Here is a 25,039-nt window from a genome sequence, read left to right as displayed (position 1 = left end):
CAAGAGAATTAAAAAATAAGTCAAAATTTTGTTGAGAGTGTCTAGAACGATAAAGAATTTTATAAAATTCTTCACAATACTTAGAAATGTCTTTATGATCTTTTAAGACTACTCCGTTTAAGTTAAGACTATTGATAGAATTGAGATGATTACGCTGTTTCTCTAACCTAAAGAAATAATTGGAATTTCTTTCTCCCTCTTCCATCCATCTCCTTCTTGAACGAACAAAAGCACCCTTTGCTTTACATATATATAAGTTATCTAATGAGTTCTGAAGTTCAGCCAATTCTATTTTCTGGACAACTGATACATTTTCAAAAGGGATACAGGAGAGACAGACAATTCTTTTAACAATGTTAAGTTCCTCTAATTTGGATTGCTTGGCTTTTTGAGATCCAACTTTGAATAACAATAATCTAATGTTGTATTTTAATAGTTCCCAATTAGAACTAAAATTGTTTTCAGCTTGAGCTTTATTAAAAAATAAATTAATTTTAGAAATTACAGATTGACACGTTTCCTCATCCTCTAATAAAGCAGAGTTTAGTTTCCAATATGAAATATGTTCTTGAGTAAGATGGGTTATCAAAAGACAGAATAATAGATTGATGATCGGATAGTGGAGAAGGCAAAATTTCAACCTTATTGACATAATCAGATAAAGAGTCAGATATTAACCAGAAGTCAATCCTAGACCTCAATGAACCAGAGCTGTTAGACCAGGTAAATTGTGAAGCATGCGAATGTTTTTCCCTCCAAATGTCAGTCAGTTCTTTTTTTATTCTTTGTTGAGGGGAGGGTCATCCAACTTTTTTTTAGTCTAGGGGGAGGGTCACCCAACTTTTATATTCATGAAAACAGCAACATTTCAAAGTGGCTTGTTTGGTGCTATTTTTTTTTCCATTTAGCTCCATGTTGATCTCGCGTTATCAGCCCCCCTTCGATATCAGATGGGTCTGACCCAACAAAAATCCAGTTTGGCGCTGTTTGACAGTGCGTGCGCACTTCAGGTCGCGCTTAGAAAAAGTGCATCATGTCAGAACAGAATGCCAATGAAATGTTTACCGGCAAAGCTTTAAATCACGAGCAAATAATAAACTTTTGTGATTGCGAATAAGTGCACAGTGTCCTGTGAGTGTAACTCTACCGCTGCATTAACATGTGATGTGAATGTACGTCGAGTTTTACAGTATTGCGACTGAGGCGCCAGAACTGCTGATGATAGAATGTGCGCTGTAGCGCGATACTACCATATTTTAGTTTCCATTCTTATTTTGTTTCCACGATATGTAAGATGTAGGGCTACCACATATTTAAATTATTATTAGTATTATTTAAGTTAACATAATAAAATACGTAGACCTACACCACAAAAACTAGTTGAGGATATATTCGTTAAAATTGGGCGCTTCCAGTGTTATGGACGTGACATTTGCAGTCAAAACTTGAAATATAAATTCTCAGAAAATGCATTTAATACCAGTATTTTGAAACGTCTGAAAGGAGTCAAGACATTAGAAAAATATCAGTCTACACATGCGTTTTACAATATGAGGGAACTACACATGTGACGTGACACAAAAAAATCTTTAGCTTTTAGGTGTCAAAATATTTTTTAGTAATCTGTGCAAACCAAAAGATATATACCCACCGGATGAATAAAGATCGGCCTCCACAGAACATAAAATATTATTTTCATAAAATAATATATTATATTATTTCGCATTTATGTAAAAAAAAAAAAAAAAAAAAAATGTTACGGGCGTGACAGTTCTCCATTACGGACATGACTGCTCTGAAAACGACTTTAAAAATTTCACAGAGACCTCAAACAGAAAGCACAAAGCCTTTCTTTAAAGTAAATTTCGTTTTTTATTAATTGTATCTTAATTTTAATCAATGTTTCATCTGGATTTAATAAATAAGAAGTAGCCTAACTATAGTAGAAAATAGATAATCATGACACGGAGGCGCGGGCGAGAACTGGACTCGTCTCATAAATGAACCGAAACTCAGCGTAAGGTAGGCTACTTGCCTCACAGACATGAGAAATATATAGAAAGTTTGAAATGTCTACTTTTAAACAGAACAATTCAAAACGAAGGAAAACAGACTGCTTTCTGCTTATGAATGTGCCTTTCTCTCTGGCGCGTTTTGAGAAGATCGCGACGCATCGTCAACTTCATCTTTGCAGTCGACACAGAAAACACTTGTTTATTAATAAACAATTAAAATGTCTCCTTGCTATATTTGACATATTAATAATCATTACTTTTGCCGGTTCTTTGTGACAGCTTTTAGATGCTTTGTTGGCAGCGCCACCCACATGTTGAACGAGTCACACCGCATCAGCACCGAAAACATGATTTTTTTTCTAATCTAAAATCAAAAATCGTGATACAAACCGAATCGTAGGTTTGGTCTATCGTTACAGCCCTAGTAAGATGAGAAAGCAAGAGTTTATGGTTGTAAAACAAACAAACAATGGCTATCTGAACATCTTTGCCAAGCGCAGTACAGAAGTAGGCTAATCAATAAATTATCGGGGAGGGTCATGCCTTTTTTCACAATCATTTTGGAGGGTCATAGAAAAATGTATTGCTGGCGAAGGGAGGGTCATGTCTTTTTTGACAACAGATCTCAAAACTCCTCCGGTGACCCCTTAAATAAAAAACGAACAGTCCCTAACAAATAAAAGTATTCACCAATATAAAATCAGTATAAAATCAAGTTAGTAGTTTTGTTATTGTTGCTATTTCATACTGCAGGGACATGTTTTTGATGGGTACTTCTTAATTTGCACTTGTGTATTGGAGACCAGCTAGTAAGATAAGTGCACTGTATCAAATTATTAATTATAAATGTTATAGAACATAGTAGTTAAAGACACTTAATTTTAAGTGGAACACTTACACGTAATACGTGAAAATAGACACATGAAAATAGATTCTAATGTTGTTGATTAATGTGTTCAGATGTATAACAAATCTAAATAAACAGTTTTTATCATGTGAAAAAGTTTACAGTGGAAAAAAAAAACTATTTTTTTACTCAGTATTTACTAATGTATTTTATTTTCATTTCAATAAGAGCATGTTAAATACTGTTAATAATACATTGCTGGTATAAATCATACTTATTGACAGCAGCTGCAATCGTATGAAAGAATAAAAAATAAAAAAGAATAATTGCAACTTTTCATATCACAATTCTGACTTTTTTCTTTTTTCAATTGCAGGTTATAAAGTCAGAATCGCGAGATATAAACATGCAATTGCGAGAAAATGTCAGAATAGTGAGCTGACTTTTATTCTTGGGACTTTATAACTCACAATAGCGAGTTCATATCTCACAATTCTGACTTTATTTATTAGAAATATTAGTTTATATCTTGCAAATTCTGATTTTATAACGCACAATTGTGAGTTTAGGCTATATATCACAATTCGGACTTGCAATTCTGAAAAAAAAAAAAGTCAGAATTGTGAGATTAAAAGTCGTAATTATCTTTTATAATTTTTTTTTTTTTTTTCTGTGGTGGAAAACAAGCCTCTATACAATCCTGACATGTTATTCATAGAGAGAGTTTACTCCACTAGCATATCCCAGACTTCATGAATCTGTATGATTCTGTAGTGCAGAATCTCCTCGAAGCCTCTGTGGGAAAAATAAAAATTGTGAAGACTGAATAAAAATGTATATTTATCTATGGCTTCTATTCAAATGCAAATATGGTATGAAAATGATAAATCTTACAAAGCAAGAAGATCAATCAATCCTTTTTCAAAGTCATCATTCAGATCAGTATACTCTTTCAGTTTCTCTAGGATCCGATGAATGGCTTGAATAAAGTTCCTTTATGATTCAAACAACAAAAAACTAAAAATAACTTGTCAAATATGAACTGATTTCAAAAAGATCAAACAAAGCTGAAATCATCAAATCAAAAAGAGGAATGAAAAGAATTCATGTTTCAACATTCAGATTTAGAGCAAAGTATTCATAAATAATTCATTGTTCTTAAAGGAGAACTCCGGTCAATTTTAACATTGAGCTAATTTTTTTGTAAATTTGTAGTGCTGTCAGTACAGAGAACAACGACAAAAATCGGTGTTGCCTACACCGTGTTATCCACTTTTGAAATTTGCACCCTGTTGACTTCAATGGGGCAAGTTTTAAACCTGCTTTTAGCCTCTTAACATCCTTGATGTGTCATCACAAGTGCACCAGCCATGTGAGTGATTCCTTCAGAGTGAACACGAGTGAATCTGACTGCAGTAGATGTGAAAGATATGTATAAAAATGATGTTAGCCAGCGCACATAACTGGTTTTTCTTCCCGTTTTCGGTCGAAGTCCACAGTAGTCGATTGTCGAGAGTCTCCACTGTTGCTTAGTTACCCATGATCACGCGCGTGAACTCGACAATCGATTACTATGGACTTCGACCGAAAACGGGAAGTAAATACAGGTATGTGCGCTGGCTGAATTAATATCACTTTTATTAATATCTTTCACATCTACTGCAGTCAGATTCACCCGTGTTCACTCTGAAGGAATCACTCACATGGCTGTGCACTTGTAATAACACATCAAGGATGTTAAGAGGCTAAAAGCAGGTTTAAAACTTGCCCCATTTAAAGCCACAGTATGGAATTTTTCTCCACTAGGGGTCGCTAACCTCTTTACAATAACAAAGGCGTAGTTTGATGACGCAACACATGCTAAGAATTATGGATGTTGTCATCAACGTCAAGCCGACCGATCTAATAATGTTTATGGATGACTGAATACATCGATGCTTTTATCATGACTGTGATATGAAGCAGTTCGGGATTGCTAAGAGACAGCTATCAGGTCCACACGCGACGCGAGCTCCCGCGGATATAAAAGGAATATGGACATTTCATTCTACCGAACTACACGCAAGTGCAGAATTACAACTCACAGGTCAGTTTATTAGACAAATTAAACTTGTGAGGTAACGCAGCGCTGTTTCATTGGTCTAACATTACACTAACGTTAGCACACTAAACTGCATTTGAATGTGTTGAAATGTATTTGTTAGTTTGTCTGTATGAGACTAGCAGTAAGCTAGATCAACATTACAATAACATACAGATCATATTCTAACATTTTATCATTGTTGAACTATATAACATTGATTAGTTGTATGTAAATGTGCTCACCTGTTTAATAAAGTACATGTAGAAGCGGTCGAAGTCTCGGACGTGGAGCTCTCGTTTATATACTGTCTATGAGAGCTCTAGGCATCTCGAAAACACCGTGCTGATATTGATTCTCGTTTTAGTTCTCCTTTTGTATCCAAAGTCTGCTTGCCATGGTCCATAATGTTTGAACGAAAAAACAACAGCGTGCAAATAGACATTGTGAACTCCACAGTTGTCCACGTCTGTCGCCTTGGTTAATCAGAGGGCTCTGCTCATAGCTCTGGTTACCATGGCAGTACGGGCGGAAACCATAGGCGGAAACCAGGGACAACGCGGATATGACGCCATTGACTGCGACAAAATGGAAATAAGGAAACGTCCCGTGTCTAAAAATTAAATAACAATTTCTCCTGGTTTGAAAGTTGTTGGAAACAGTCGGGATAATGTAAGTACACAACTAAAAAAAAAATATAACATAGATATAGTGATTTTTGTTAATTTTAAAGCAAAAAAGTGACATATTGTGCCTTTAAGTCAACAAATTTAAAAAGTGCAAATTTTAAAAAGAGGATAACACGGTGTAGGCAACACCGATTTTTGTCATTGTTCTCTGTACTGACAGCACTCCAAATTTACAAAAAAATGAGCTCAATGTTAAAATTGACCGGAGTTCTCCTTTAAAATAACACTTGATCTTTCTTGTTCCTCTTACTTTGGTGCTTCTTCAAGCTGTTTTCGGGTAAATGCTTCACTTTTCAACAGCTCATTTATGACAACGCTCCTCACTTGATTCCATTCACTGTAAAATATAAGTTATACCATTTCCGATTGATTATTCGATTGCAAAAATCATACACAAGAACAAGCTAAATTTCAGCCAACAAAGTGTTTCAGAACCAGACAGTGTTTTACCCAGATCTCCAAGATTTTTTACTGAACATATGAAAAATAAAGAGGATAAAAGTCCATTTCTTACTTCGCTGATTGCTGGAGTTCATCTGAACTTCTGTATTGTTCTCTGATACCACAAAAGTACCAACTACAGAAGAACAGTATCCTAATTACGCTATAGCAAACAAAAGATTATGAAGAGGAATATATTATATATGCATTACATAGAGAGCACGAAGCATTAGTTTTCTAGATAAATTTATCAAGAACACACAACTTGTCTTTACTGAAAGGTGATCATAAAACAAGATAATTCATTCACTGTTTTATTTTTTTATTTTTTTTTACTTTGTCTTACCGCAAAGGCAGTAATAGTTGATCATCTTTGCCCCTGTTTTTCTCTGCTTCAATAAATGGACTACACAGATCAGAAAAAACAATCCTAAAGATGGCCTCAAAATAAGTCTGTCTGCAAGACAGAGAAAAACAAATAAAAAAATGTCTTACTATTTTAAGATTAACATATTAAATCAATATGATATAATTAAATATGAGAAAATGTTTCATGTCTTACCTGTGAGTGCGTGATACATCTTTCCCTTCAAGAATAAGGATTATGTTATTTACTCTGTTCAGAAACCTGTTGATCTCAGTAATCCCAAAGCCGACTTCAGAGAGTTTTTCATAAACAGGAAGAGAGTAAACAACAGCGCTTTTGCCAATAGCCCTGAACAAAATAGAGGGATCATCTTTGTTTTATCATTGATTTGTCATTATTATCGATTAACAATTATTAATTATTATTAAAAATTCTCACAAATGTTATCTACATGTTTACGTGTCATTCCTTTCTGAAACAACAGATGAACAACTTTTGAATAAAAAACTGCTATTTCCTTGAGCTACTAACAAACAAAATCCAAAGTCTCAGATACATGGATACATATTCATTAATCATAAATCATGGTTCATTTCATGTAGTAGATGTCCACTTGCCAGTTAGACTGATTGAATCTGTCAGAACCAAGAGCTTCATTTCCACGTCTGTAATATTCCAGGGCCAAGGTGTCAAAGAATTTATCAAAATGAAGTTTAGTCCACCTAGAAAAGAAAATTGGAATCAGTTACAGTAAAAAGGCACAATAAAAAAAAAAATTCCAGCCCTTGATTCTGATTGGTGGAGCCACGTTCAATGTACATTACTCTACGAGGATACACGTGACCTCATTAGTTAATATTGAAATAAATATTTTTTTATGGACTAACCGTTTTATAAAATCAATAAGCTCTGAGAAGCTGTGGTTTACAGTGAATTTAGATCTATAAACCACAGTTGATTTATTTACAACAGCGCTATCTTTGATTTTTAATGGGAATGAAAGCAGGGCTGTGAGGGACAGGCCTACATCTCTACAGTGGGATGTACTGTTATTTAATAACAGTATTAGTATTACTGATACTAATATCAGTAGTATTGTTTTTGGATTGTTCTGCTGACAAAACACTGCAAAAATATCTTTCCAAGAAATTTCAGTAGATGAAAAAAAACTCTAGACAACATCAACAGCGGATGCCATAGATAACACAGTAAGCCAATCCCTCACAGCCTCGCTTTCATTCCTGTCATGGCGCTGCTCTGAATAAGGTTTATTGCTTTATTTAACAACATTCAACAGAAGCCCTGAATCACATGTGTCAAACTGTCCTGCGCTCTGCAACTGAGTTTCTCCAACTCTGCTCCAAAACATGGATTTGTTAAACAAGTTTAACCCTTTGGTTATCTCTGGGGTCTTTTTAACCCGCAAATGATTTTTGCTCAAATAAAAAAAAAAAAGTTCTCTTTTATCCAAATGGTATGAACTTTCTACGGCTCTCAACATTTTCTAGATAAGGGATGGGCAACTTCGGTCCTGGAGTGCCACTGTCCTACAGAGTTTAACTTCAACCCTTATCAAACCTGAACAAGCTAATTACAGGCAGGTGAAAAAAATAAAAATAAAAATGGAATGATATCTGTTATTATGTTAGCGTGAAAAAAATTGTGACACTAGTTGTCTTCGGGGTCCCTGGAGACCCTGCAATGTAAATATACAAAATTCATCACCAAAACACATAGACAGAAATAAAGTGGCACACTTACAACAATGCAAAAAACATCCACAATGCAAAATTATCATGCACACACACACACACACACACACACACACACACACACACACACACACACACACACACACACACACACACACACACACACACACACACACACACACACACACACACACACACACACACACACACACACACACAGAGAGAGAGAGAGAGAGAGAGAGAGAGAGAAGTTACTGCTTTATTTGCTCATTTGTTATGCTGTTCAGTTCATTGCATTTTGGTGTTCATGTCATGTATTTGTACTCAATATATAATATAACTGTACATATCTGTTCTGTTACAGTTAACTGAAGTGTAGATTACATTTGTACAATTATATGAAAAAAAGAAGATTGAAATAAATTATATACTCTAAAAATTAAACTTTTATCTTTGATTCTAATCACAATCTAACATTTGGGGGGGGGGGGGGGGGGGGATTCTTGACAAAAAAGTAATTTAGATATGAATCCAACTGGAAAAACTTATCTTTAGAAAAAAAAAATAAACTTATCTTTAGATAAAAAGTTATCTTTCAGTTAGTCAAATAGCAAATAGCATATAGTGGAGCTCTAAAGCAATCTAGTGGCTAAAATGATCATTTTTTACTTTTAAAACTACTTTTTACAAAATATGGGCAAAAATGTTACACTAAACCATGTAAAATTATCCATGTTATCCCCATTAATGATAGTTACAAATATGGGTCTTTAATAAAGTGAATTTTACATAAAATGTTGTTTTTTTGTAAAAAGCCTATTTAAATAAATAAATATTTATTTATTTATAGAAATTTTAAATATATCATAAATCCTCCAAATACTGCACAGATGTTGAGTAAAAACATTAATAAACAGAGTAATCCCAATTGGGATTGGGATCCCAATTCGTTAGTAACTCCTACCGACATGACGTAGGAGTGACCGAATGAAAAGGGAACTATATTTTTGTCGGGGGAACACAATACAAGGATCATGATCGTTCAAGTGGTTTTAAAGATAATTAGGAAAAAGTTTTAGTTGCCTGAAAGAATGAGAAATGCCAAGGTATAACTATTAATTATGTAGTGGTTTAAATTATATTTGTAATATTCAAAATTTCTTCCTTACTTCAATAGACCATTCCTTGTATCCGGGTCTAAAAGCACATGATAATTTTCACTTGCGTTTCTCAACTTAATCAGCTCTGGCCATTGCCTGTAACACACAAAATTCAGGCATGTTTTAAATGCTCATTTAACTTTATATTTATCAATCTGTCAATCAGTAGCATAGTCTTACGTCATAGAATCCAAGTATTTCACATGGAACGACGGACTTTCAGTGTGTTTCAAAACTTCATCCCAGTAAAAAACAATCAGTCCAGATGTGGTTCTAGGAAACACAGAAGAGAATTTTTTTGATTTAGAGATGTCATTAAGTACAATATTGAAGTTTAGAATTAATATTAATAAAGGTTCTTACCTTAATGATATAAGGAAATCATTCTTCTCTTTTTGCCTTTCCAAAACTGAAATTTCAAAGGCTTTGTTTCTAATCTCTTCCATAACCATCTGCACTCTTCAGAGGAGACAACAAGTGGTTAAAATTACACTTTATGAAATGTAATAATTTTTTGTCATGGGCATTTTAGCCCAACACTTAAGTTTGGAGGACAATAATATAAAATGCATCCATTTATTTTATTGCATCATTAATCCATAGTTGCAAAACTTAAAGCTCAAAACAGCTCTTACTCCTCATGAAGTTGGTTAAAATCAATTTTTCCGATGTCCAAAACAGTAACCACCCCTTCCAGCATGTTCACCAGCCGGGATCTCACCACCCTTTTAAATGTCAAAATACATAATGTCACCTTTTAATATGCTACCCTTTAAAACTACAAGTAAAATTATTTTGTAGTACAATGCATGTTTTACTAACTCCGTGCCTACAATGAATGCGAACGGCGCAATGCGAAGTGCCAAACGACAATAGAAAACATTAAAATCAGTGATGTTGTCTACACTGGATGTGGCGCAGCACAGCGTGACACGACACAACAAATTCCCAACAGTAAACTGATGCCTCATTCAATTTATGACATACTCCATGCATCCACAATATTTCTCCCAGGAATGACAAATGGATTTGTAACGGTTACTTTTTCGAGTTGCGTCCGGTGTTGACACGGTGTAATCATCACAGAATCTCATGGAGACCCTAAAGAGACATGGTGATGGGAAAAAATTGAGATGGGAGGAAAAAATATGTCAATGCTTTAGCGTTCCCTCGCAAAAGTTTTGTGTTCAACCTAGAAACTTAGTGTTCGCTCACAAAACCTTAGTGTTCCCTCGCAAAAGTTTTGCGTTCCCTGAGAAACTCTGCGCTCACTCGCAAAACATTTGCGTTTCTTCGAGAAACTCAGTATTCGCTCGCAAAACCTTTGTGTTCCCCCAAGAAACTTTGCTTTCACTCGCAAAACCGCTGCATTCCCTCGCAAAACATTAGCGTTCTCCCATAAGAAATTTTGCTTTCGCTCGTAAAACCTTTGTTTTCCTTCGCAACACTTTTGCCTTCCCCCAAGAAACTTTGCTTTCGCTCGCAAAACCTTTGTATTCCTTCGCAACACTTTTGCATTCCCCCAAGAAACTTTGATTTCGCTCGCAAAACTTTTGCGTTCCCTCACAAAAGTTTTGCGTTCCCCCAAGCAAAACCGCTGCAATCCCTCGCAAAACCTTTGTTTTCCTTCACCATGTCCCTTTAGGGGCTCCATAGAATCTTCGCATAGCTTATTGCTGATAATATTTTAAATACAACATTAAACAAGTTTAAATTAAATTATAGAGAGGTCCTACGCCTTGGCCAGAAGGTAACTGAAGAACTCCATGGGTTTACTGTAGATTGGAGGGGCTCCTGGGAGATAGTATGACTCCACTTCTCTGTAATAAACAAGTCAGATGAATAAATCAAGTTATGTGCAAAACAAAAGGTATATGGTGTGGATGGTGGATTTGTAAAGCCAGTGCAAAATCACATCTTAGACAAGCACTTTGACAAAGGAACACTGGATCTTGTGTTCTCCACTCTCAATGAACACATGCTTACTTCCAGATCTCCACCATCGTCTCGTTTTTAAAGATCTGGCGGTAAATGTTGAAATACCTGTAAAGCACATTGATAGGTATTATATTGGGTTTCAGAGAACTTGTCAGAAGAAAACGAGATCTTTTAGTGTTTTAAAGGTGCTATATGTAGTTTTTCTACTAAAATGAATCCTTTTTTTATTGCCTGTGTGTGAAGGGGTTGTAATCTCACATTAAAATGATCCACAATGATCCAAAATTCGGCACAGTTGCTAGGGTTCCATACTTATCATGGTACGAGCATGGAGCATTAGTTCAATGTCAAGCTGATAAAAGTAGCCTATTATTGTAACGTTGCAGTGGGAGTTTACCTGAGTTTCCAGCATGTTGTGTGATGCTTTCTCCGGTGTGTTGCGTCTCAGTCTGGTCGATACCCAGAGTGCTCGCTCATGAGTTCGAGCACGCGCACGAACACTCGCTTGTAAACTTATTGGTTGCAATCTGAAACATCACCGCTAGAGGTCGCTGAAAACTACATATAGCCCCTTTAAGAATGTGTAAAGGTGATAAAGCTCTTACGGAAAGAACACATTTTCAGAGATGTCCTTCAACGTTGCCACAAATGTACCAGCAGCCGCAAACGGAAATAATTTCCTGTGAAATAAAGAACAAGCAATATAAATATATTTTTTAATCACCAAAAATCCTACATAAATAAAACAAGACAAATTTGTTCTTTATCTAATAATTTTGACCAGTTCTAACTATAACCATGAGGTTCTAAAAATCATTCTAACTCATTCTAATGGATCTAGGTGAATAGCAGAGTGAGTCCACAACTATAACAATAGCGGAAACAGAGGAAAGATATTGGTCTAAATTATTCTTATTTTGTCTTCTGGAATCAGGGTTTAAACAACAATTAATATTCAGGGTCATTATCGATTTAACTGCACTGACACTATCGGCGGAAAACAAAATTTGAACTGAATTGAGCTGGATAATGACACTAATTGAGCTAAATAATGAAACCATTGTCTTCCATAGAGATGCTTATAGCTGATAGGTTTCATATCTGCTGAACTTTGCAACATTGACACTGTTATTGAATTGACTTGAGGAGAACAATAACACTTATTTTCTGAAGATCTGCTTTACAGCTGAAATTGAATTGGTTTCATAATTGATTAACTTTACGTTAACACTCTTATTTTCCTGTTCATTTAAATGTAAAGTTGCATTGAGAGGATCTTTAAAGTGCTGTATATAAATACATGTGACTTAAATAAATGTGAGACAAGTAAATATCTTCTGAAGCTTAATTCTTAATTCAGTACTTAACAAAACAAAACAAAACAGATCTTTAAACAAAAAACAATTCACACCAATCATTCTGTTCAAAGGTTTACACCCCTGTTTTGCCTTTTTGAACATCAATGAACGCTTGCACCTTTTGTAATAGTTAAGGACGAGTCCTCAGTGTGAAAAGATCATAACCATACAGTTACTATTGGAAGGGGTTCAAATATGCAAAAGGACAAAGGACTCATTAACATCTATCATGAAACATCCAGGTAACGACACAGTATTAAGGATCATCTTTTCAACTGGTTCATTGAGATTTGTATTCATGACTTGTGCTTAGAATAAACATTACTTTCATTACACAGTATTTGAGAGCATTGGACAGACTTACTGTATTACATCTGACTCATCCTGGCTCCCGCTAGCGCTCTCTGGTTTTGCAAACTCTCTTAATTTTTTTACCCAACTTTGGACAGCGATCCTGTAAAAACAGAAAAAGGTTATGATCAGGAAACTGTTGAACCTACATATCAGTAGCAGACACTTTAAGGTACATTATCCACTGCTTGACTTACCTAGATTTCCTGAACTGATCATCTCTCACTATTTTCTCTGTAACGTTTCTGACTTTCTCCAGGAAGTCTATAAAGACTACATTCCCAGAGTTGAGGATTGTATTTGCACGAGATGATAGTTTAGCACTCTGCCCACCTTTTAACAAAGACAGATTCTTTAAAAACTACAGAGAAACTGGGGGGGAAAGAATTACTACCACAAAAGACAATGCCAACAATTGTCAATATATCCAGAACATTATTGTTAGAGCTATCACATAAAGGTTGAGTTTAATTGTTCAACCACAATAAGAGAGAAAACAACGTACCGTAGCAGCAGAGAAATGCAGTTAAACTTACAACAGCCAAAACCTTAATCATGTTTCCGTCTTATGCTAAAAGAGAGAAAAAAAGATCTAAGTAGGCTACTAAACATGCCAGAAAGGAACGAAAACCAATGGATGTGTACTTTGTACTGAATATTATTGTGGACAGAAGAGACAAACACTTACTTTTTGATCGGCGAGTCTGTGCACACTAAATATCCTTCACTGTTTGACTCTTGGCTTATATCGGTCATTACATGGTCAATCGTCCACAGCAGAGCAAATGTGTGTACTTGTCGACAACCGAGCAGGGCAAAAGGGTAGATGGGTCGCTAGATGGGTCTAAACAAACATTTATCCGTAAATATTTGAGTGTTTTGTCCATCTTACTGTTGGTGTTATTTAAGGTTACATTTCCAAAAAATAAATAAATACAGACATGTACCAGGGTGTAATCCTTATTAATAATGTACATGGAACTAAATTGTAACATACAGTATAGAGATTAGTTTAGCATGGACAAGATAATGTTTTATTCAGTGGTATTTTATAATCATTGGCATACTATAATAGCTTTTGTATTTGTATTTGGTTGTGTTTATGTCAATTATTAGTAAGCACACTGAGGAAGGTAGTTTTTTTTTTATTATTAGTTTAAAAAAAAGAATGTAGGTTAATATTTAAAAGTTTTAGTTTATTTGTTCATTGTTTAAATTATTGTAGTTCTTCAACTAAACAAAAATAAGAATTTTCTTGGCAACCAGCTGATTTTTTTTAAAAGGGTTTATTGTAGTTTTTTATGGTTTTAGTTATAGTTAATTAATCTGGTGGTGCCATCTGTTATATTATTTCGAGAAATAAACTGAACCATTGGAAAATGTTATTGAAAATGGCATGTCAAAATAGAAATATAAAATCAGATTTAATGATTCTGGTCAATTATGATGAATGATAAATAATAAAAAATAGAAAATTACTGAAATGTAATTAAATGAGATTACTATTATCGATATCAATTAAATAACTAATATTTATTATTATGAATTCTAATAATATTTCAACTTTATAATAAATGTAATACTTTTTGACTTTCCTCCCTCCAAATTTAAATTGACCTTGCTCACAAATCCGCCATTACTAAATAATAAATCTTACAAATGTTCAGGTGAAAGTCAAAATAAATATTTAATAAATCCAGATTTATTAAAGAGCAAAGATTATTAAGGTGCTATTGAGGACGACCCATCACAGGAACTCATCCGATTCAGTACCAAAAATAATCGCACCCTTTAAAACTTCAGGCTGTCTTACACTATGAAAACCTCTGTACATTAGTTCTGACAGCTAAAGGATTCTTCCAGAAAAGATCTACTGTATTACCAGTGGCAAGATTTGAAAGGCATGCTGGGGAAAAGTAGCATAAGGACAGGTGAAGTAGTTAAGTAAAGGGTATTCGTTTGAGGTCACAATGTTTAATTGTTAAAGGAGAAGTTCACTTTTAAAAAAACTTTTGCTGATAATTTACTCACCCCCATGTCATCCAAGATGTCCATGTCTTTCTTTCTTCAGTCGAAAAGAAATTAAGGTTTTTGATGAAAACATTCCAGGATTTTTTCACATATTATGGATTCCATTGGGACCCAAACGGTTCAAGGTCCAAATGACAGTTTCATTGCCGCTTCAAAGGGCTTTAAACGATACCAGACGATGAATAAGGGTCTTATCTAGCGAAACGATCGGTCATTTCAAAAATAAAATAAAAAGTTGACGTTTTATAAGCACAAATGTTCGGCTTGCTCTGTTCTGTGATGCGCGTTCGTGACGTCACGTAATACGCAATTACGTTGAAAAGGTCACGCTTGAAAAATTGAAGAAAATGTTCTTTTTGGCTTTTTAATATTAAAACACTCAGGATGCGCACACGAAATGGGCATTTTAAACGATAAACTGACACAAATACATTTGAAAATGTTTATATGGTCCTCCTTCCGCACATTTGTAAACACATCAAACTTGACCTTTTCAACGTAATTGCGTATTACGTGACGTCACGAACGCGCATCACAGAACAGAGCAAGGCGAACATTTGTGCTTATAAAACGTCAACTTTTTATTTTATTTTTGAAATGACCGATCGTTTCGCTAGATAAGACCCTTATTCATCGTCTGGTATCGTTTAAAGCCCTTTGAAGCGGCAATGAAACTGTCATTTGGACCTTGAACCGTTTGGGTCCCAATGGAATCCATAATATGTGGAAAAATCCTGGAATGTTTTCATCAAAAACCTTAATTTCTTTTCGACTGAAGAAAGAAAGACATGGACATCTTGGATGACATGGGGGTGAGTAAATTATCAGCAAAAGTTTTTTCAAAAGTGAACTTCTCCTTTAAATCAAAGCAATCATCTGCCTCATCCAGTCCAGGAGTCTCATTTATAAAACTGTGCGTAGGAACCTTACTAAAAGTGTACGTGCGCCCGAAAGCCAAAAAAGGCTTACGCAAAAAAATATTGAGACTTATAAAACCGTTCGTACGCCAGAACCTGCGCAGAATTCACTTTGTAAATCCCAGTCAGCGGAAGATTGTGCGCACATGCGTCTCCACCCCGAAATAACCATATATGGAGCTTACAACGCCTAGTTTTACTATGCAGATCCTCATCTGCATATCATTTGCATATGATTATTCATCCACGTGATAACGTTTAACGGTACAAGACACATTACATTAATAAAAATCACGTAGTTGCCTAGCCTTGCCTTGTTTTTGAATACATAAATCAAATAGTGTATAAAATACATTTCAGAGAAAGTTTTTCTCACTCTTTCCCACTGGCCGAATTGCATTTTTAATGGAAACAGATAGGCCTTGGGCATTATTTGCACAAAACTATTTTCTCAGACAATCTGGTATTATCATGATAAGCAATTATCTCTGTGGTTAAAACATTTAAAGGGATACTTCACTTTAAAATGAAAATGCTGTCATCATTTACTCTCCCTCAAGTTGTTTCAAACCTGTATGAATTTCTTTCTTCTGCTGCACAGAAAGATAGATATTTTGAAGAATGTCAGTAACCAAACAGTTAACTGGAACCATTGACTTCCATAGTAGGAAAAAAAAGTACTATTGACTTTCTTCAAAATATCTTCCTATGTGTTCAGCAGAAGAAAGAAATTCATACAGGTTTGAAACAACTTGAGGAAGAGTAAATGATGACAGAATTTTCATTTTAAAGTGAAGTATCCCTTTAAACACAGCACACCACATCCACAACAAATATTTCTATTGATTGAATTTGAATATAAAAAATGTTGTAACTTCTCAGTAATGATTTCATGTTTAAGTGTTTAACTCCATTAATTTCAATGGCATATTTAATCTAAATGTTTATATCAGAAGTAAAACATAGTTTGAATCATTATTTTATTTATTTAAACTGGTATTTGCGTCAGTTTCACTAAATGGCCCAATGCGCTCGCTGGCGCGGACATTTAAGATGGGATGGATATTTGCTTGAAGTGATAGGCTTGGTGAGTGAAAGTATATTTGTATTATCTTTCTGTACATGTTTAATTTTATTTAGATTTTCTGTCTAAAAGTGACCAAAAAGACACTTAACTCCAGCTCACCATCGGTGTCGCCAAACGTCTCCATCTCCAAAGCTTTCGTACGCATGGGTCAGAGTTTGCGTGCAGGTGCGCAAATTTTCCCGTCAAGTTTGTTTTTATAAATCACAACTTATGCGTCGGAAGTGGCGTACGCCTCTTTCAGGGCCTGTTTTGTGCGTACGCAACGGTTATAAATGAGGCCCCAAGACTTTCCAGGTTGTAGAATGTTGGGGTAGGAAATATGGCTCATACGAGGTAACCAATCAAGACGTGAGTGGTGGTCCTAAAACCCTGCACACCTGGCCAATCAATATCAATATGGCGTATCCTTCATCTCCATACACTCAAGCACCTGTAATGAGGGTCTTCCTTCAAAAATAGCCACCCATACCAAAATATCCCCTCACAAACCTCCTATTTCCACCCATTTGCCAGAGTATACCATGGTGACTTTAGTCTTTAATCTATCATTGTACCTCAGATCAGTTGAAGTGTGTTTTCCCTTAAATGTTATTGGCTGCCCCATAGACGCGTCACTTCTCGCGTCACACATCAGGGGCCGTATTCACAAAGCATTTTATCTTACCACTAGGAGTACTCCTAAATCGCACTAAAATATTTTAGCTAGGAGTTTTCTCTTAAAAGTTATTCACAACGACTTTCAGACCTACTCTTAGTAAAGAAAAATGACAACTCCTAAACTAAGAGTGAGTCTTCGTTGCTATGGATGACGTCATTACTCATGCACGAGCTTGACTGAAGTGACCACCTTGATTGGCTGATGATTGTAACGCCGGAATGATTCCAAACACCTCCCCTACGATGATGAGTGACAGGTGACAGGTCTGAGAATGCGTGCGCTACACAAGTAGTGCGAAGGACGGAAGATGATGAATAACTGAATAAATAGCCTAAATGAATAAAGAGTAAGGCAAAACAAATAGCCTAGTAGCCTAATGAAACATATGGATTGATGCAATATGGGGTAAACTGCACTGAGCGGTTGAATGCGCTTACTCGATCCGCCATGTTTTTTGCTTTGAAAAGTGTCTTATTTTATCCAGAATGCATTGCAGTGTAGTCCTTTTTAAGGTAGTCAGAGTCTTAAGTGCTTTGAACAACGGTCTGATTTCAATGTCTATCTGAAGTCTGACTATCTACTATATCTAAGCCATAGTCAAAATCTATCTTTGTGAAACCGGCCCCTGGAGTCATAAATCTTCCCAGAGAGACATAGGTTTTAAGTTTTGCTTTGAATGTTATGTTAGGTTGTGAATATCTGCATTTATCAATAATCTGAAGCATGTTGTGTTGTTCACTGAGCAATATCTCTACTAATGATAGTGCAGTGACAAGTTTGTTTCTGTGCTGTGATAGCAGCATACAGTCTTTTAATAATACAATATAACTCAAAAGTCAATTATAAACAGGTCATTTCCATTCACTTGAATTCACACAATTTTGAGAGTAAAACATACTTAAAATAAAAAAGCATATTTAACTAAAAATATTAAATTCATCATGTCATAGATTAAATAAATTGGGGGATTTTACATGATTTATTCAGGTAGATTCCATGAAAGAAATCAAGCCTTTACGCAAAAATATTATGTGTAATATTGTTACCATATTTTTTTAAGTAAATAGTAGTAACATTTTATACAATGTATGATTCAGGCATTACAGGTGTAACCCCTTTGAATTGTACATTCATGTTTTAATTTTTATTTTTAGTCCTAATGTAAATTTATTTGTAACTACTTTTTGATTTGTATACCACAAATAAACTCCTGGGCCCGTATTCATAAAGAATCTTAATGCAAAGAGTAGCTCCTAGTGACAAAATTCTAAGAAAATTCTTAGAAATGTGGGCGTTTACTCTTAAAATTAAAGAAAAAATCCTAGTAAAGAAAAGAGTAATTCAGAAAGCATCTTAACCCTTAAAAGAGGTCTTAAGGTCAAAATTGTTAGGAGCACGGACGAGGACTTTTAAGAGGCTTAAGAGTTTCTTTAGCAGAGGAGAAAATGGCAGAAAGACGAAGAGGGAGAAGAAATGTGTTGAAGACAATGAATAACAGTGAGTTAATAAGACGCTATAGATTAGATCGTGCAGGGATCATGTTTGTGACAGATCTTATTAGAGACACGCTAATATCTCCGATACAGCGCATATGCCATAGCGCCAGAAATGAAAGTAATCACTACATTACGATATTTGCCAACTGGGAAAATTCCATGTTTGATACATTAAAACCAACATTCAAACCACCACTTAAATAGACATGCCAGCAATTAGTGTAATTGGAAAGAGTGGAACAATTTTTATCATTCTAAGCCAAGCAAATACCTTATAGGAAATTAACAGCATGGTAAATAAAAATAAAAAGGATTTATATACACATATATAATGTGTGTGTGAGTGTGTGTGTGTGTGTGTGTGTGTGTGTGTGTGTGTGTGTGTGTGTGTGTGTGTGTGTGTGTGTGAGAACGGTCAAATAGGAAAAATTACGTATGTAATTTCAAAGTGAAGGCTTAGAATAGACCCTATACTTAAAATCACTTTTTTTTCCCTTCTTGGACAACCAACCAATCACAGTCGTCAAAAGATTGTGTCATACATAGCAACGGGGTCAACCCCGCCTCCTTACTAAGATGAAAGTTTTTGTCTTTTCCTTACTCAGAGTTGCTCTCAGATCGGTCCCGAATCGCTTTTAAGCTAAGACTCCTACGTAAAAGTTTTTAAGCTAAATTAAGAGTTTTCTGAGAGGATTCTTAGAATCTTTATGAATACGGGCCCTGTATCTTTGGTGCAGTACTATGATTAACCACTAGATGGCGGTTAACTCTGCGGTATGTTGAGCGAGTCGCTTTATAAGAATGTTACTAATCGTTCAGGTAACCAGGTTGCCAATTCATCCTGTTACTGAGGGAAAAGGAACAGTCAATACTTTTGAGTAGCCTACTGTTTTTTCTTTTACGAGAACTTGTGAGTTTTGATTGTTTATTCATTACTTTGACATTCAAATTGACAATCATCTTTCTCTCTATATGTCCTAAAAAACAATCAGAGTTATATATGATGTTTAAGAATGTATTTTTTATTTTTAAAAAGTCAAATTGGTATAGAGTTAATTAATTTGTGTACAACATTAGTTTTAACTGTTTTGGTTGAATGATTGCATCATCTATGACTATGTTAATGCTAACAAATGAAAGAAATATGTTTTACAACAAGATATGTTGCATATTTAAACCATAAACGCATGCTGTCCACTCAAGTGGACATCTGAAGATCTCTTTGAAAAATTTGTAAAAAAAATTAAATAAAAATCAATTCTTGTTTTTCATGCCCTAAGAGCAATAAAAACACATAGGAAAAAAATCCTGACTGAGGATATCATAATTCATGCATGAAAGGGTTAAGTGTTATTTCATGTGTTTTTGAGAACAGGGAAACATCTGTTAATGTTTAATGTTCAGTTATGTTTGACATTTGAAAGAGTTTCTATTATGTTAAAGTTTTGATCGTTACCATTGTGCAGAAGAGTAGGGCTTATGGTTAGGTTGTTGTTTTGTTCATTGAACATGAACAATAACTCTGCTAATTATAATGCAATGACAAGTTTGTTTCTGTGCTGTGCTAGCAACATACAATCTTTTAATCATACAATATAACTCAAAAGTCAAATATATACAAGTAATTTCCATTCACTTGAATTCACACAATAATGAGAGTAAAAAATACTAAAAAATAAAATAGCATATCTCACTAAATTAAATTAGGCATTTTACATGATTTATTCAGGTAGATTCCATGAAAGAAATCAAGCCTTTACTCAAAAATATGTGTAATATTATTGCCATAGTTTTTTTAAAGTTAATAGCTGTAACATTTTGTACAGTGTATGATTCAGGCATTACAGGTCAGAAGTCAGATTGGATCTGGACATTCAGAATATGTCTCCAGTTTCATCTGGTTGAAGGTTTCCTTGTTTGACTTCTGATGAAGGATTGGATCATTCTGTAAAGTTACACAAACACGTGTGTGTGTGTGTGTGTGTGTGTGTGTGTGTGTGTGTGTGTGTGTGTGTGTGTGTGTGTGTGTGTGTGTGTGTGTGTGTGTGTGTGTGTGTGTGTGTGTGTGTGTGTGTGTGTGTGTGTGTGTGTGATGATCACAGTGGGTTTGTGTCTGTTGATTCTGTTGAATGTGATTGTGTCTGTAGAGGCTCTTTATTCTCCATCAGCTGATCCAGAGAAGGTCAGACTAACATCTAAAACCTGCAAGTAAAACAGACAGTCAAATGTGTGCGACATTATTGAATTATCTACTTTAGAACAACTTAAAGAAACTACTTAGATGAATAATTGAAAGATTATAATATAATACAATTTTACACAATTGTTAAAGCTGTTTTTAAACATTCAGATTTTGCTTCTAAGTGACCATGAATGATGATCCTTGACCCTTATCTATAATCCTGTATGACTCTCCTCTTTCTCTGTCACTGGGTCAGGTTTATTTATGATGAAGAAATTGACCCTTCGCTAAGCCCCGCCCTACTTAATTAGGTTTCTAAATACTGTTGCTACACCTGACAAGTTTTTGCACCTTGCACGTCTATTACAGTATGTATGCACTGGTGTCAGTCATTCCCAAGAAGATAATTAGTAATTTTTGGCGAACAGGTGAAATATCTGAGAACGCAAGACAAAAGGGACTGCAGTATACATTCGAGGGATATATCCACAACTGTCACATGCCTGTCCTGTCTCGTGTAGCACATGTGGTGTTTGTGTTCCTGTCTCTGTTTTGACCCCACCCTCCTTGTTATCTCATTATTGGTTTCATTTGTCCCACCTGTTGTTCCCTCATCACCTGCCTGATTTGTCCCTTTTATAAGTTCCTTTGTGTTTGCAGTCTGTGTTGGATCGTTGTCTTGTACACGTCTCCCGTTCTCCCGTGACCTTTTTGGTATGTTTGTTTTTGAAGTTGTATTGTATTATGTTTTTCCCCCTTGTGGGTTTTTGTTTTACTTTGTTTCTTTTATTAAATAAGTCATTATTCTTTGCATTTGAGTCCTCCCTTAGTTTTCTTTAGTTAACGTGACAGAACGATCCGACCATGTCGAGGACTCAGCAAAGGGTTTCACGTCACCCACCAGCCCCCTCTGTCTCGTGCCCCCAATACGAACGTATTATCCGTTTTCAGGCACTAAGTTCCCTCCGCCAACAAGGGGCTGATTTGAGGAAGTTCGCGGCCGAATTCCTTAGAGCGGCGGAGGGCTTACAACTGAACGAAGGGCCTCTTAAGGACCTTTTTTTTTTTATGCTCTCGACGAGCCCATGGACTGGTTACTCAGGAAGGTGTATGAAAGGAGTACCTTTGAGGCAATGGTGGAGGGTCTCGCTCGCTTGCAGGAGCGAGAGGCCAGGAAGAGGGTCCCAGTTCCGGCGGCCTCAGTTCTGGTGGTCCCGAGTCCAGTGGCCCCAGTTCCGGTGGTCCTGAGTCCGGTGGTCCCGAGTCCAGTGGTCCCAGTTCCAGTGGTCTCGAAACGGAGGAGGAGAAGGAAGACTCCCTCCGTGACTGTTCCGGTGGCCTCAGTTCCGGTGGTCCCGAGTCCGGTGGTCCCTGTTCCGGTGGTCCCTGTTCCGGTGGTCCCTGTTCCGGTGGTCCCTGTTCCGGTGGTCCCTTTTCCGGTGGTCCCTTTTCCGGTGGTCCCTTTTCCGGTGGTCCCTGTTTCCGGTGGTCCCTGTTTCCGGTGGTCCCTGTTTCCGGTGGTCCCTGTTTCCGGTGGTCCCAGTTCCGGTGGTCCTGCTCGCACTGCCTGCACCACCCCAGCGATCCGTCACGTCTGCCCAGCCAGAGACTGTTCACGTCATGTCTGACGGGCCTGTGTCTTTGGACAAGATGGCCGCTACAGAGACTGTTCACGTCACATCTGCCGAGCCTGTGTCTTCAGACAAGATGGCCGATGCCGAGCCTGTTCACGTCACGTCTGCCCAGGCAGAGACTGTTCACGTCACGTTTGCCCAGCCAGAGACTGTTCACGTCACATCTGCCGAGCCTGTGTCTTCGGACAAGATGGCCGCCACAGAGTCTGTTCACGTCACGCCTGCCGAGCCTGTGTCTTCGGACAAGATGGCCGCCGCCGAGCCTGTTCACATCACGTCTGCCGAGCCTGTGTCTTCAGACAAGATGGCCGCTGCCGAGAGTGTTCACGTCACGTCTGCCGAGCCTGTGTTCCCTGACAAGATGGCTGCCGTCGAGCCTGTTCCAGTTCCTGGGCCGGTGGGGTTTGTTCCAGTTCCTGAGCCGGTGGTGTCTGTTCCGGAGCCGGTGGGGTCTGTTCCTGAGCCGGTGGTGTCTGTTCCAGTTCCTGAGCCGGTGGTGTCTGTTCCAGTTCCTGAGCCGGTGGGGTTTGTTCCAGTTCCTGAGCCGGTGGGGTTTGTTCCAGTTCCTGAGCCGGTGGGGTTTGTTCCAGTTCCTGGGCCGGTGGGGTCTGTTCCTGAGCCGGTGTCGGCTGTTTCTGAGCCGGTGGTGTCTGTTCCAGTTCCTGAGCCGGTGGTGTCTGTTCCAGTTCCTGAGCCGGTGGTGTCTGTTCCAGTTCCTGAGCCGGTGGTGTCTGTTACTGAGCCGGTGGGGTTTGTTCCAGTTCCTGGGCCGGTGGGGTCTGTTCCTGTTCCTGAGCCGGTGTCGTCTGTTCCTGAGCCGGTGGTGTCTGTTCCAGTTCCTGAGCCGGTGGGGTCTGTTCCAGTGCCTGAGCTGGTGTCTGTTCCAGTGCCTGAGCTGGTGTCTGTTCCAGTGCCTGAGCTGGTGTCTGTTCCAGTGCCTGAGCTGGTGTCTGTTCCAGTGCCTGAGCTGGTGTCTGTTCCAGTGCCTGAGCTGGTGTCTGTTCCAGTGCCTGAGCTGGTGTCTGTTCCAGTGCCTGAGCTGGTGTCTGTTCCAGTGCCTGAGCTGGTGTCTGTTCCTGTGCCATGGCCTCCTGAAGGGTCGTCTCCTCCCTGGCCTCCTGAAGGGTCGTCGCCGCCCGAGGGAGAGTCTCCGCCCGAGGGAGAGTCTCCGCCCTGGCCGCCCGAGGGAGAGTCTCCGCCCTGGCCGCCCGAGGGAGAGTCTCCGCCCTGGCCGCCCGAGGGAGAGTCTCCGCCCTGGCCGCCCGAGGGAGAGTCTCCGCCCTGGCCGCCCGAGGGAGAGTCTCCGCCCTGGCCGCCCGAGGGAGAGTCTCCGCCCTGGCCGCCAGATGGACTGACATTTCCGTCCTGGCCTCCCGAACTCTGTGGTCCGCCCCGGCCTCCCGAACTGTCCATTTTCCCTGCCCCACCCTGGTCTGTCCTTCCTGTTACCCCTGTTTCACCCTGGTCAGTCCCTCCCGTCCCGCCCTGGTCCGTCCCTCCCTGGTCTGTCCCTCCCGTCCCTCCCTGGTCTGTCCCTCCCGTCCCTCCCTGGTCTGTCCCTCCCGTCCCTAGTGGAGCGTCTGGTAGCCGCTCCTTAAAGAGGGGGTAATGTCACATGCCTGTCCTGTCTCGTGTAGCACATGTGGTGTTTGTGTTCCTGTCTCTGTTTTGACCCCACCCTCCTTGTTATCTCATTACTGGTTTAATTTGCCCCACCTGTTGTTCCCTCATCACCTGCCTGATTTGTCCTTTTTATAAGTTCCTTTGTGTTTGCAGTCTGTGTTGGATCGTTGTCTTGTACACGTCTCACGTTCTCCCGTGACCTTTTTGGTATGTTCGTTTTTGAAGTTGTTGTTTTGTATTGTATTTAGTTTTTCCCCCTTGTGGGGTTTTGTTTTACTTTTTCTTTTATTAAATAAATCATTATTCTTTGCATTTGAGTTAGTTCTTAGTTTTCTTTAGTTAACGTGACAACATAATATGCAACCGAGAATAATTTAATCATAATTGAAGCTAAAGCCTATAGGTCCCAGCGCAAGCAGCAGCCGCCTCAAAAACAATTGTAAAAACAAATAT

General features: G+C 37.7%; 2 protein-coding genes and 1 long non-coding RNA gene across 4 annotated transcripts; 2 read left to right on the top strand and 1 right to left on the bottom strand.

Annotated features, from left to right (window-relative positions):
* The first annotated feature begins 2,030 nt into the window (after positions 1-2,030).
* LOC309511422 lies at positions 2,031-3,459 on the top strand. The gene is made up of 2 exons (XR_014210599.1): positions 2,031-2,833; positions 3,020-3,459. It is a non-coding gene; the product is annotated as an uncharacterized lncRNA (long non-coding RNA).
* On the bottom strand, positions 3,043-13,776 carry LOC309511348 (uncharacterized protein). Of its 2 annotated transcripts, none has more exons than XM_082186538.1 (18): positions 13,647-13,776; positions 13,464-13,529; positions 13,156-13,291; positions 12,972-13,061; positions 11,855-11,929; positions 11,298-11,354; positions 11,048-11,131; positions 9,947-10,036; positions 9,675-9,770; positions 9,492-9,584; positions 9,321-9,407; positions 7,057-7,161; positions 6,635-6,787; positions 6,419-6,478; positions 6,146-6,235; positions 5,882-5,968; positions 3,757-3,855; positions 3,043-3,657 (listed from the first exon to the last, which is right to left on the bottom strand). In XM_082186538.1, exons 2-18 carry the CDS (start codon positions 13,513-13,515, stop codon positions 3,588-3,590), a joined length of 1,524 nt encoding a protein of 507 aa, XP_082042664.1. In that variant the 5' UTR covers positions 13,516-13,529; positions 13,647-13,776; the 3' UTR covers positions 3,043-3,587. The 2 variants fall into 2 exon arrangements, with proteins under 2 accessions (XP_082042664.1, XP_082042663.1); XM_082186537.1 differs by having other exon boundaries at positions 6,419-6,529; positions 13,647-13,775.
* Positions 13,777-22,863: 9,087 nt separating this feature from the next.
* Positions 22,864-24,785, top strand: LOC309511651 (uncharacterized protein; the record flags this gene model as incomplete). Its single annotated transcript, XM_082186876.1, has 3 exons — positions 22,864-23,762; positions 24,003-24,109; positions 24,740-24,785. Exons 1-3 carry the CDS (start codon positions 22,950-22,952, stop codon positions 24,783-24,785), a joined length of 966 nt encoding a protein of 321 aa, XP_082043002.1. The 5' UTR covers positions 22,864-22,949.
* Between the last annotated feature and the right edge of the window lie 254 nt (positions 24,786-25,039).

The sequence above is a fragment of the Leuciscus leuciscus genome (genome assembly GCF_965113295.1).
Source record: "Leuciscus leuciscus genome assembly, chromosome: 12".
In the NCBI taxonomy this organism is placed as follows: domain Eukaryota; kingdom Metazoa; phylum Chordata; class Actinopteri; order Cypriniformes; family Leuciscidae; genus Leuciscus; species Leuciscus leuciscus.
This window is presented reverse-complemented; position numbering and strand designations above follow the sequence as displayed.